Below are 12743 nucleotides of genomic sequence, written 5' to 3' on the forward strand. Positions count from 1 at the left end.
ATTTGCAGGAAATATCTAGAAGAAAGTTCTTCAGAAATGTAGCTAGCTTTGTCACTAGGCGTTAGGAACAGCGACAAAGACTAAAGCTACTGATAGCAAATGCTACGGGCGATGCCTGAGTGCGCGTGAAGCAGCCTGCTCGACCCGAGCAGCTCTCTTTTTCTGTGATTTTACAGAAAAACAGGCAATCACAGTAAAAATGCCAGGGCTCATTCTACAGGACCAGGGCATTGCAGGAGAATGTATGAAGAAGATATTTATTATTTCTATACATGTTTTGGCTGTCAAACTTCCATAATGCCCCTTTAAATCTGAATTTGTGACTCTTACTTACATCCTCTGCTTTTCAAAATGTTTATTTTTTGCCCCAAACTTTGAGTTTTTATGGTTTTTATCCATATAATCACAAGAAACAACTGGCTCATAAAAATACTTTAGCTAGTAATCAAAAGTATTTACTGTGATCACAAGCACAGGAAAAAATGGTGGTTAAATTCATTTATTTTTAGTTTCGATTAATCATTTTTCTTTACATAAAGCTCGTCACAGAAAAATACATACATTCATTAGGAAGGTCAGAGTGTTCGAAACCACACTTCAGCAACTGGTTCTGCTTCATAAAGAAAGGGTGTCTGATGTGTACAGACTCACTTCACCCGGAAACAACAGGGATCAGCAGCAGAGCGGAAAACAGGTCAAGTTCTGACCCGGTCAAAAAAGTTCTAATTATCAACATCTACAGGTTGATAGGTAGGATGGACATGTTTCCATTTTAATGAATAATAAGGACCCTGTTCATTTAGAGGGAAAAGTGTAAAAAGTGTTTATTAGTTTATAAAGAGGGAAAAATGCTTGAATAAGAAAAATGTTCCCGCCAAAAGTCACTTTTGCTGCAGCCTGGCAGCTTTGAACTTGGACACCCTTTTAGGCGCCTGCTGAGGCGGGGCCACGTCGGGCACCACCTCCTCCTGTTTCCTCTCCAGTATGGTTGGCAGAGCCGGTGGGACGATGGTCAGGTGGGGGACAGCTAAAGGCATCGGGTCCTTTTCTATCACTGTCCCTGAAAACGCCTGGAGAAGACATAAAGAGGACACCCGGATCATTTTCCTTTGTGGGGTTGATGTTTAATGACGGACATCGGTCGCTTTTAGAGCCGAACAAATAATCTGAACACTGAATCTGTAGAAACACCACAAGTAGAAACAAACTGACTTCAAAGCGGCTGGAGGCGAGCAGCGGCACGGCTGTGGGACTGTCTTCCTCTGTGATGCCGTCGCTGGTGTCGCTGTGCGTCGTGTCATCGTGACTGAAGCTGCGCGCCACCATCCTGCGCTCTTCGAAGTCGGCGGCGCTGCTCTCGCTTGTGTCGCTGCACACGCTGTTCTCTCGACTGCGGGACTTCAAGATGGACTTTCTGGGAACGAGCTCGCCGTTCTTCACATCCACAAACAACCTGAAGGAAGAAAAAATGAAAGCAACTCTTTAATTTCACCAAAGCGACACCAGAGTTCCTCCAGGTCTTCTACCTGTAAATATCCGCCGGGGTCGTGATTTTGTGGAGTTCGTGGTGGGCGTGTCCATTACTTTGGCCATTTTTCTTCTTTCTCTTCGAATGTTCCTTCTGCTCTTTCCTCTCGCTGAACTTCAACATGGTGTTTTTGCCCGTGTTGATTCTCACCTGAGGCACCAAGCAAAGACGCTGCATGAAGAACGCGGAACATGCAATGTTTACTTTCTAATCCGAACGACTCTTTTAACACAACAACCTTTTTGGGTTCGACTGTGTGGGAGAAAAAAATCGTCGGCGAGCAGTCGCCTTCTTCCTCATCGTACTCGTCTTCTTTCCGTTGGGAGAGCGGCTGTCCGCTGGGAGGTGCGGCTCTCCAGCTCGGCTTCAAACTCGGCCCGTTTACCGGAGGAGCAACATCCGTCTCCTTCTCCTCCTCGGAGGAAGAGGAAGATGAATTCTCGCCGTTCATGTCTGCGTAATCACATAATCTGGAGACAAACGCGACACTTTAGATTCAACCAAATCTAATGAATAAATCTGATAAGACGGCGATCGCACACCTGTCCTGCTCATCCTGAAGCTCCTCGAGCTTCTCTAGTTCATCCAGTCGAGTCCACAACTCCTCCTCAGTCAAGATGCCTTTTCTGCTCCCTCCATCTTCACTCTCCTCCTCATCCTCCTCTTTCAGATCAAACACCACGTCGCTCTTGGGCTTGGAGTTTGGTTTGTGGGCTTTCCTTTGCTTTCCTGTAAAGGAAATCAGAATCAAATGAACCAAATCACCAATTACATGAAGAAAAGTCCCTCTACTGTTGTAAAGAATCCAGTAATGAGTTAAATATTTGCTTTGCCTTCTCATAAGCTGCGTTTTAGTGAAATGAGGTCAGACGAAAGACGATAATACCTTTTGTGACAGCAGACTCATTGTTTCCGACCTCCTCTCTGATGTCGACATAGGCTTCTTTACTCTAAATCAAAACAATACCAAAAACAGTCAATGCATTAAGTCACCGCCTGCATCTTGCTCAACATCTCACGTGTGACAGCGTGCACAAATGCAACGTACAGCTGATAAGGTTTCCAGGTCGCTTGCAAACCCAACTTTTGCTGCGAACATTTTCATCGTCTTGGACAGATCGTCTAATTCCTTCCTCACATCTGCAGAAAACGAGTAAATGATCATGAGAACGAGCGTTCTGCACAGGCAGTCGCAAAAACAGGCAGCGGGCTAACACGAATCTGTCAACGAAACATTCGGCGTCGAGACAGGAAGCTGCAGAAGAGTTCAAATCCTAAACATGTTGGAGAAAACGGAGGAGAGGAGAAGAAGAAAAATGATGGCACAAACAGTTCATAATATCTTCTGCCCTGAATACTACTCCGGATCATTAAATCTTCACAACAATTAAGCCCTTTCACTAATAGCAGCAGAGGGCCCTTGTTTCCATGGTGATCGGGAGCCCCTCCAGTCAGTGCATCAACTGGAAGTGAGGAAAGGTCAAACACAGAAGGCCTGACAACTCAGCCGCTGTCTGACACATTTCAGCTAGCTATGTTTGTATTACAGCACTTAGCTCTGTAATAGCAGGGTGGGGAGGGTCAGGAGACGTGGGGGGGGGGCTTTGGATGGGCCGTGGCAGCCCATTTCTGCTTCACTAAACATTCTAATAATGTTCACATCAGCGATCGGAGCTTGGGTCTATCCGACTGGATGTGAGGTTTGTGAACGCAGAAAGATCAGCAAAGAAAACACAAACGCCGCACACAACGCACGTTCAAGCGACACGAGACAGGAACCGAGCTCAACTGCTGTTTAAAATGTTCACAACAGAGGCAGCGATGGTAGTGGAGTACCAGAGGGCCGCAACGGGCTTCCAGCCTTTAAACCACTTGTGCGAAACATCCATCTTGCTCCTAGCACGCAGCTTTTTGTGTCGCTGTTGCAGAAAATCAGCTTTGTGTCAAACTTGTAAATCCCATCACTAAGTTTGGCCTTCCAGTTTCTCCGGTTGTGATGCAGCACCGCCCTCTGCTGGACGAGCGCCGGCATCGAACAATTAAGACAATTGTGCAGTGAAAGTGGACGGGACGCCACACTCACGCTTCATCCTGTGATCGACAAGTTTTTGGGCTTGCTTGGCGGCACACTTAGCGAACCAGTTGTCACCCAGCAGCACCGTGACCTCGTTGGTGTGCACCAGCTTCCCGGGCATGAAGGCCAGAGGGCCAAATGGCACCTGCAGAAACAAAAGAGCAGAAAAAAATGGGTCAACGGAAGCAGGTGGGAGAGAGCGGACGTAAAAAAGTTTAAATTTCCAGTTTTTTGGGTCAGTTCGTGCGATTTTAAAGCAGGTCAACGCACCATGATGTCATAAGAGAGTTGATCTGGGAGAGTTTGGAGGCGATCACTCAGAGCCTCGTAGTCACCAGACACCTTCTTCCTGCAAGTCACATAAACCTTTTCACTGTTGGAATTAACCAGCCTCTCCTTACGCTCCATAATTCAGCTGGTTGGGTTAAAATAAGTGAAGAAAAGTCGAAAGTGACACATTTCCTGTTTAATAGCAGAGGAAGAAACTGGTGCAACCTCAAAAGACCATGTTTAATTATTTGATTATAAGAATTTATATGGAGAGTGAATGAAGACACGGATGATGGAAAGGCCCAATAAAATCCCCTTTTGTTAATTGTTGTTTTTTCTACTCAAATGAAATCTGGCAAATGTTGGGAATGATTAAAACAGCTAATTTGACCATTTTTAAATGCACATTGTTACCACTAGGGGGTGATAGTTGTTTTATTAGGGTCTTTTAATGTTTTATTTAATTTAATTCAAATGGATTAAGTAAAATACAATAAAACAAAATACAAACATAAACATTAATATCATACAATTTAAATGAACTGGGGGCAGAAGGAAGAATAATTTTACATTTTCTGCCCCGATTTACAAATAACTAAATTATTAATGCATGTGAACTCGAACAGATTCATCTTTATTCCTGTTTAGACTTAAACAAACACAAACCTTAAATAGCATCTTCATAATTCCTTGACTTGATACATGTTTAAATGTTTAATGAATTTGATTCTTTTATGTCATTTTTTAAATACTTTTTAAATATCAACCTATAACTACCGACTCTCTTTTAGTGCCACACTAAAGAAACATGTACGGACTTGAATAAACCTTAGAAGTTAAATAAATCTAAAATTTTTGCAGGGAAGCAGAAACTGGAGTCTAAATGGGTTTGTACTAGGGCTGGGCAATAAATCGAAAATGTGTTGTTATTTAAATTTCTGACACTTATGTTGTTGTTTTGTTTTTCCCGTGTCAACACATCTGATAATAAAAAAGATAATATGTGTGCAGGTTGGCAACATTCATGCCCCTTTTAAGAAGACGTACCACCTTAAGTCACATATGTAATACAGCTCCACCTAGTGGACAACGTCTGTTTCAGAGCATATGTGTAGTTCCTGTCATCCAGGTGAAAACAGTGGTGGCTCCGGAATTTTTTTTCTGCAGGTGTTATGAAGGAGCTAGTCTTTTTATTGAGGGTGCTATGAAGGAAGTGGTCATGCGTACCTATTGTTCTCTAAAACACCTTCAACACTAGCAGATACACATGCATGCACAAAACCTCAACAACACCTGAAACAATCATTAATATACTTCATAAACATATGAACAATCACTAACTTTTCCATGAAATCATAAACGCATACAGCCACACAGAAAACAATCTTTAGTGTTGCAAGGTTAGCTAACGTTAGCGTTAGCATTTCCAGCGACAAAACCCTCGACTGCTGCGGCGGTTGAGGGTTGACTCTCTTCATCCAGACCCGTAGGTTTTTGTGGGTCTGAGATCACTTCCAAAGATTCATTCGTTTCTGACTGAACCCGTGGAAACGTGGGCAACAAAAACCGATCCATTTTACCACTAGCTCTACCTTTCACTCATTTGCAGGGGGAAAATGAGGTCAAAGGTTAACACCAATTTCCTGTTTTGGTTTAAGTTTTTACTATCTATATGGTAATTTACTGATTATTTTTGTTTTGTATGTTAAATATTATCACATCCACACGTTAAATTAAAATTAAATTGTAAAGAATAAAATCTAATATTTACTTGGGGGTGCAATGACTAATCCAGGGGTAGCTATAGCGCCCCCTTGGCGTCGCCACTCGGTGAAATCCTAGGTAAATCGGGGTAATGATTTTAGGCCGTATCGCCCAGCCCTAGTTAGTGCAAAGAGGCTTTATTCTTCATCAGGAGGGATCACTTGTGTGGCTCTGCTGGTCTAGATTAGCCTGGCAAGCCAGACTAAATAAATGTATTATTTGCAAAGCAAGAATTTGGTCTAGTTCACTAGGCCAGGTCTAGATGGTTTGGATCTGAGATTTATCGAAAATAAATCTTTAATGCAAACAGAACTGCTTTTTAACTGACTACCATCATTTAATACTTGAAGCTGCAAATCAGCTCAGCCTGCTCATGAAACGTGAGCCGCCATCCGACCTGAAACAACAACTGCAGGCCCCTGCTGTGTGATCCCGGGTAATGCTGAAGGGAACTCGCTGCAGTCGATGAAAGCGGACACACTGGAGCTCCAAAGCCCACACCGCTGTTCCCACTTAATCTTTGAGTAAAGAGCTCTACTGTCTTGACGTGCACACACACACACACACACACACACACACACACACACACACACACACACACACACACACACACTCTTCTGGTCCTTTCATTAAGTCCAGGATTCAATCACTTCTCAGCATCCTTCTCAAGTTATTTTGGAGAGCTGTTGTCCCCAGTAGAAGCACAAATGCATGTTTGTCTTTCTTTGTTCGTGAGGGCTTCCATTGACTTCCATTCATTTTTGTGACTGCATTACGCCTAACCCATACCTGCACAGTAATGATAACCAATGCAGATCTATTCCTAACTAACTTTAACTAAAACCTGATTCACACCAAACCTTAAAACCAACTGGTGGACTTTAAGGAGTACTGGGGACTGGTGTTCGGACAGAACACCATACATATCAGAGCAGCATGAATGCAGTTTATGCACGATCATCTAAACCTCCTCTGCATTCTGAGCCAGCTCAGTGGCCTAGTGGTAGAATGTCCACCCTGAGACTGGGAGATCAGGGTTCGATTCCTGGTCGGGTCATACCAAAGACTTAGAAAAAAATGGGACCCAATGCCTCCCTGCTTGACACTCAGCATTAAGGAGTTGGATTGGGGGTTTCAACCACCAAATGGTTCCCGAGCGCAGCTGTGTCTGCAGCTCACTGCTCCCCCAGGGGATGGGTCACATCAGTGTGTGTGACAACTAATGGGACTTTAACTTGACTTTAACTTTAGCAGCCGTCAGTTCAGCATACAGACAGCAAAGTATGAGAAAAAGTGAGTCATTTATATTTTTAATGATAACTGAGTGGCTGCACATTCACTGGTGTTTTGCAGTTTATTTCCAGTTGTGTTCATGTTTTACCATCCACACCAACAGACTGATAAATGTGTATCACAATTTTTTATTTTTATTTTACCACCTTTTATCTCTAAAAAAAATAAAAATAAAATTAGACAATAAAGTAGGGATGCACAGATATGATACTGGTATCGATACCAGTACCAGTATCGTATCGGTAAAAGTTAACTGATACCAGGAACCGATACCAATGCAGTTGCTTGAAAATGGCTTCCCTGTAACTTGTCATTTCTGTTCACCTAATATTTTAGTTTTGTGATGATTTCCATTCATATATTTTACTTTTTATCTACCTCACAGTCGTCTCCTGTTGAAAGCAGAGAAGAAAATACAATCTGTATTCCAAATCATTGCATTTTTTCGTGTGGTAGAAGTATCGGTATTGGTAATCGGCATCGGCGAGTACTCAGATCCAAGTATCGGTATCGTATCGGTTTGGAAAAAAGTGGTATCATTGCATTCCTACAATAGAGCTTTAAAAAATATACAAGTCTGGGTGTCATACGTTTTTTAAAAGTGTATGGTGATCTGATGGGTAAACTGGCCCAGCAAGATGTCATTCAGTTGTTAAATTCTAAGTGTTTAGTGATCTCATGAGTAAACTGGGCCATCAGGGTGTCATATGGTTGTTCTAAACAAAGTGTATGGTGATCTAATTGGTAGAACAAAAAACAAGTTAAAAAATCACAAATCTATTAAGTGTCAAAGTTAAGGGAAAAAACACCTTTTCAGATTACATTTTCAAAAAATACTTTAATCACAGTGTAATATAGTTCAGGATTACATTAGAATAAAGTAGAAAACCATTCCAAACCTTTTCTAGAGACATTCTTGTGAGTTTTGGATGCTTACCAGTGCTGAATCCGACTTTCACAGTCTTTCACCACCTGTTTTAGGACAGATCATTTTAGTTTGTTTACAAATTCAGGTCAACACAATCTGATGTCAGGATAATACATATATTTATTCCTACTGGGAATTTTCAATTCATAAACGCCCTCAATTGTAATAAATAGGTTAATAAAGTTGTGTTGGCAAAGGGAAATTAAATGTATATAATTATTAGTATTGTATTATTAAATAATACAAATGCTCCCCCCCCCCCCCCCCCAAAAAAAACTGTCAAAAACAAAATAAAAGGCTAAGCTTTTGCTTTCTCTTCAACAAAACAGCTGGCTCACGTCTGAACTTTAGTTTTAGTCAAGCTCTAATAACTTCCGGTGACCTTTTGAGTTGTTATAGGGGGCATAGGACTTCCCGATTTGCATTAGACAATAATCTAAATGAATCAAAGCAAAATCTTAAAACTTCCACACAAGTGAAACTTGTGTGCAAGTAAACAAAATTAGCCAAACACACCTCCAGGCTTAAATTTGAACGTAAGAAACTTCTAGAAGGAAGCTAAAGGTAACCTAAAAACACAGATGAGACATGTGACGTAACCAGTGTCGTGCAGAGGCGTCTGTGCGCAGAAGAAATAAGCTCTTCAGCTGACCCACTCGTGGTTTAAACACTCCCAAATGATCCAACCGCGTGGCTCGGCTGGCCTCGCGGGTTCTGCCCACCACCTAAACACCAAAACTTACCTTCTCGTGTTCCTGTCGGAGCCTCGCAACTCCACCGAGACGCTCCAAATTCATTTTCCCACCTTCAGTCATCGTCAATTCACATGCAAAACGGTCAATCTGTGCGTTTTGTGACCCACAAAAACAAAGCTCAGGGGTTGTTGTGAGTCCTAAAGAAGTGTTTATGAATCCAGCAGACGCTATTCCTGAGACCCGTTCTGCACGTATTCATCAAAGGGGCAGTGATGGTTGTCCACACTCTCGGAGGTGATTTCATCTCACACACTCACTTCAGAATTTCTGCATTATTCCCAAATAAATCCACGGTTTCGGTATCCCAAAGATTAGCAGATTCTCCTCGTCACTTTCGCTGCGCCATGCACTCTACAGCAACACGGAAGAAGTTTCAGGCAGACTTCCGGTTAATATTTCCAAAATAAAACACTTCAATTCAAGTTTATTTAAATAGCGACAAGAGTCGTCTCAAGGCACTTCACATCATAAACATTCCAATTCATTAAGCCAATCAGAAAAAAGTTTCCTATATAAGGAACCCAGCAAATTGCATCGTACATCATTCCTCATACTAAGCAAGCATGCAGCGACAGTGGAGAAGAAAACAGTGGAAAGACACCTCCAGAGGATCCTGGCTCAGTATCAGCAGCCATCTGCCACGACTCACTCAAGAAGCGGTCTGTTGGAATAATATAATATAATATAATATAATATAATATAATATAATATAATATAATATAATATAATATAATATAATTCCATGGAGTTTGTTCTTATACAGATATATTTAATTCATTTTTTATATGATGGGCTACATTTAAACCACAAAACATTCAATAAGCTCATCGTCTCACTATAAAACTAGAAAAGTTTAAACCAGCTAGTGTTTTTATGGGAAAATGGGAACCTCACCCTTCCTACTTGCAGTTTTACCAGCTTTACAGCTTTGAAAAAATAAAACTACTCACTAAACTTTGAGATGAATGTCTCACACCAGAAAATTCTTCAACACACACACACACACACACACACACACACACACACACACACACACACACACACACACACACACACACACACACACACACATATATATAATTTTATTTTATTAAAATACCTTGTTATTGTATTTATGTTTTTATTTCATTTTTATTAAGTGTACACATTTAAAATGGAAATGTACAATCAGAATACACATTCATTCATGAATGTGTCTGGTTATAAAAGCAGCATCTACAATAACAGCAAAAATGTATGGTGTGCTTATGGGATGTAAAAAGATTGTGAATACCTCAGGTGTTCTTTTATTGAGGCATACAGGTATAGCTTAAGAAAAAAGAGGTCTGAGGCCATCAGGAAAATGAAGATGGTAGAAATACTTTATTGTTTCATGGCTAGTCAAATAAAAACAGGTTTCAGCCCCATTGACCTTGGTCAGGGAAGGGATTTGCATGCAGATGTATTTTAATCTTATTTACAATTTTAGAAATGAAACTGACCCCAACTGTCCTAGTCCTCTAATCATGAGAACTCATATTTCTACTCTTATGGGTCAAAAGTATCAGTACATGTTTCATCCATAATCATTTAATTTTGATTTTGAGTTTAAAGTTAATTATAGATGACTGCAAGGGGAAAAAAACAAGTTACAAATTAGATTTTTTTTATCATAAATGTAGATTCCAACAGAAATTATCCACAAATAAAGTTGTATAATTATGAAAATGTAGAAGTACAGAAAACAGAAAAAGAACAACACGACCCTTGTCAGCGTGACTAAGCCTTATTTCTATTCTATTGTAATCGTATTTGATGCTACCCATCCTACATAAATATTTTCCTTTTATTTCGATTACTTTAAAATCAAAACATAAGCTGAAACGAAAATAAATAGTTGGATTTGTTCTTTTATTTAGCTTTGCGTCAGGAAACTCAAAATTCCTACTTATTTAAGTTCGATGAACGCAACACCTCATTCTCCCATAAGGCATTGCGGCTCGTAAATATGCAAAACTCTGAAGTCATGCTCAGCATTTAGAGAACGTGGACACAAGTGTGTAATAACACAATGAAAGTAAAGCTCCGAAGACACTACTGAGGATTTAATTTCACAGAAAGGTAATGAATATAAATCATGTTTGCCGCGACTAAAAGGTCTGGGTGTGTTTTAGGAAGCAAAAACGCTAGCTTTTTACACAACATGTTTTCTGATGCAATAACACGGAATCTGTACATAAATATAGAAATAAATATAAAGTATTATTATTGTTTTTCTATTCCCTCGAATGTCAGGGGTATATATTTTTTAAAAATAATAGTTTGGGAATCTGAAGTAAAATATCTTAATATTAGATTTTTAAACCTCAACAGTTCTTATAATCTAAGTAACATTTTAACTCTATACTAAATTCACACTTAATAATAATTTTAAAATCTCCCCACTGTGGGATCAATAAAGTCTATTCTGTTCTATAAAAACAAGTAATGTTTGATAGAACAACGTTCAGCATCTTTTGTATTATATAAATGCATGTAAATATATATATATATATATATATATATATATATATATATATATATATATATATATATATATATATATTATAATTCTATAACAGTAACGCCTTCAGCGACACATTTTGTTTTCATCATCAATATAATTAGGCTTTTTTTAACATTCAGCGTAAATACCAACCATGTCCAAGAAAAAAAGTTGCAGCTGTAGCAAGAATCTGAATTAAAAGTAAGTTAAGTCCATCTACCTATCACAGAAAAGACAAATCACAAAGTGATTTACAAAAAATTCACACCAGAAGAAGAAAAAACACCCCAAAAGAATCATTAAAAGCATCAGAATCATAAACTATTATCTAATGAAACTGTATATTTTTGTCATTTTAAGTTTCTACACGATCCAAAGAAGCTTGGATCTTTGATCTAATCGTTTTACAGCATTGATCTGACTAGTGTAGCGTTTCAGTGGTCCGTCATGTCTAAAACTATTAACTTTGACCCACAGGATGAGTCACCGCATTAATGATGTCATGAAGCTGTGCTGTGAGTTATCTGCCAATCAGCAGGTAAAATCCACAGTGACAGGATCTGGGAAAGGTGCAGCAGCAGCTGGGGGTCTCGCCTTTGCTGGAGGCCTGATTGGAGGCCCTCTTGGTATTGCTGTAGGTGAGTCAGGAAAAACCATGTGGACGAACCTTTTATGATGTTTCTCCATTCATCTGGTATGAAACCTGTCTAGGTGGTGCAGTGGGAGGCCTCCTTGGATGCTGGCTCACCAGTGGACAGTTCAAACCACTACCTCAGATCATCATGGAGCTCAGCCCTCAGCAGCAGCAGAAGCTTTATGATGATCTCATGGCCATCCTGGGAGACATTCAGTGGACAGACTTGTCTCAGCTAACTGCTCTGGTGATGGGCAATGCCACACTGAAGCAACAGCTCACAGGTGCTCTTATTGGGTATGTCACCAAGGAGCTCCAGGCTGAGGTGCACTACGTGGATTAGTGTTGTCTCCATGGTTAATAACCTACCTAAAAGTTTAACACGCCTAGTAAGATTATTGAGTAGAATATAAGCTGCTCCTGTAAAGCAGAAGCAACATAGTAAGAATAGGAGTTGTGGATTTGAAGTGGCCTGTGAAGGAAGTGCACTTTTTTAGTAAAAATATTTATTATGTATCTGAATGCTCTGAAAGTGATATTACGTGGCTTTAAAAGTTGTGAATTTAATACTTGATTTATTGATATTGGAACAGCCTATGGTCATATTTGTACAAAGATATAATTGTGGAAAAAAATGAGCCAAATTGCTTTTATGAATATAATGGCACAAACCGTCCATCAAGTTGCATTGTGTGAATGTTTAGAGTATATTGGATTATTTCAGTAAAACAGAATATTACTGCTTTTGTTTACATAACCTTTTGTACGTCATGTGCATCTAATAAGCTTAAAGTGTTCATCTAACAAATCGTAATTCATTATGTTTACTTATTAATAATCCTTCAAGTGCTCCAATATAATCTAAAAACTTTTAAGTCAAAACAACTCTGAGGACTTGGCTGTGACTTTTTCATAAGGGATGACATGCAAAAAAATGTCAAATAAAAATATTTTAAGATTTTTAAAATGTGTT

At 39.8% G+C, this 12743-nt stretch overlaps 2 protein-coding genes across 2 annotated transcripts; one reads left to right on the top strand and one right to left on the bottom strand.

Moving 5' to 3' along the window:
- Positions 1–483: 483 nt before the first annotated feature.
- uri1 (URI1 prefoldin like chaperone) lies at positions 484–8956 on the bottom strand. Its single transcript, XM_015964957.3, has 11 exons — positions 8601–8956; positions 7867–7901; positions 3873–3951; positions 3612–3747; positions 2577–2668; positions 2415–2478; positions 2071–2257; positions 1767–1998; positions 1527–1678; positions 1213–1453; positions 484–1070 (listed from the first exon to the last, which is right to left on the bottom strand). Exons 1-11 carry the CDS (start codon positions 8670–8672, stop codon positions 882–884), a joined length of 1479 nt encoding a protein of 492 aa, XP_015820443.3. The 5' UTR covers positions 8673–8956; the 3' UTR covers positions 484–881.
- A 1617-nt stretch (positions 8957–10573) lies between these two features.
- On the top strand, positions 10574–12737 carry zgc:112052 (protein C19orf12 homolog). The gene is made up of 3 exons (XM_015964960.3): positions 10574–10712; positions 11614–11774; positions 11848–12737. Exons 2-3 carry the CDS (start codon positions 11615–11617, stop codon positions 12111–12113), a joined length of 426 nt encoding a protein of 141 aa, XP_015820446.1. The 5' UTR covers positions 10574–10712; position 11614; the 3' UTR covers positions 12114–12737.
- Positions 12738–12743: the final 6 nt, after the last annotated feature.

This window comes from Nothobranchius furzeri, chromosome 4 (genome assembly GCF_043380555.1).
Source record: "Nothobranchius furzeri strain GRZ-AD chromosome 4, NfurGRZ-RIMD1, whole genome shotgun sequence".
Classification (NCBI taxonomy): domain Eukaryota; kingdom Metazoa; phylum Chordata; class Actinopteri; order Cyprinodontiformes; family Nothobranchiidae; genus Nothobranchius; species Nothobranchius furzeri.

Coding starts and splice junctions, on each gene's coding strand:
- uri1 (XM_015964957.3), bottom strand. CDS start 8,672: ATGACTGAAGGTGGGAAAATGAATTTGGAGCGTCTCGGTGGAGTTGCG. Junction 2,258..2,414: donor TGAGTCTGCTGTCACAAAAG/GTATTATCGTCT, acceptor TTTCCTTTACAG/GAAAGCAAAGGAAAGCCCAC. Junction 1,999..2,070: donor CTTCAGGATGAGCAGGACAG/GTGTGCGATCGC, acceptor GTTTGTCTCCAG/ATTATGTGATTACGCAGACA.
- zgc:112052 (XM_015964960.3), top strand. CDS start 11,615: ATGAGTCACCGCATTAATGATGTCATGAAGCTGTGCTGTGAGTTATCT. Junction 11,775..11,847: donor CCCTCTTGGTATTGCTGTAG/GTGAGTCAGGAA, acceptor AAACCTGTCTAG/GTGGTGCAGTGGGAGGCCTC.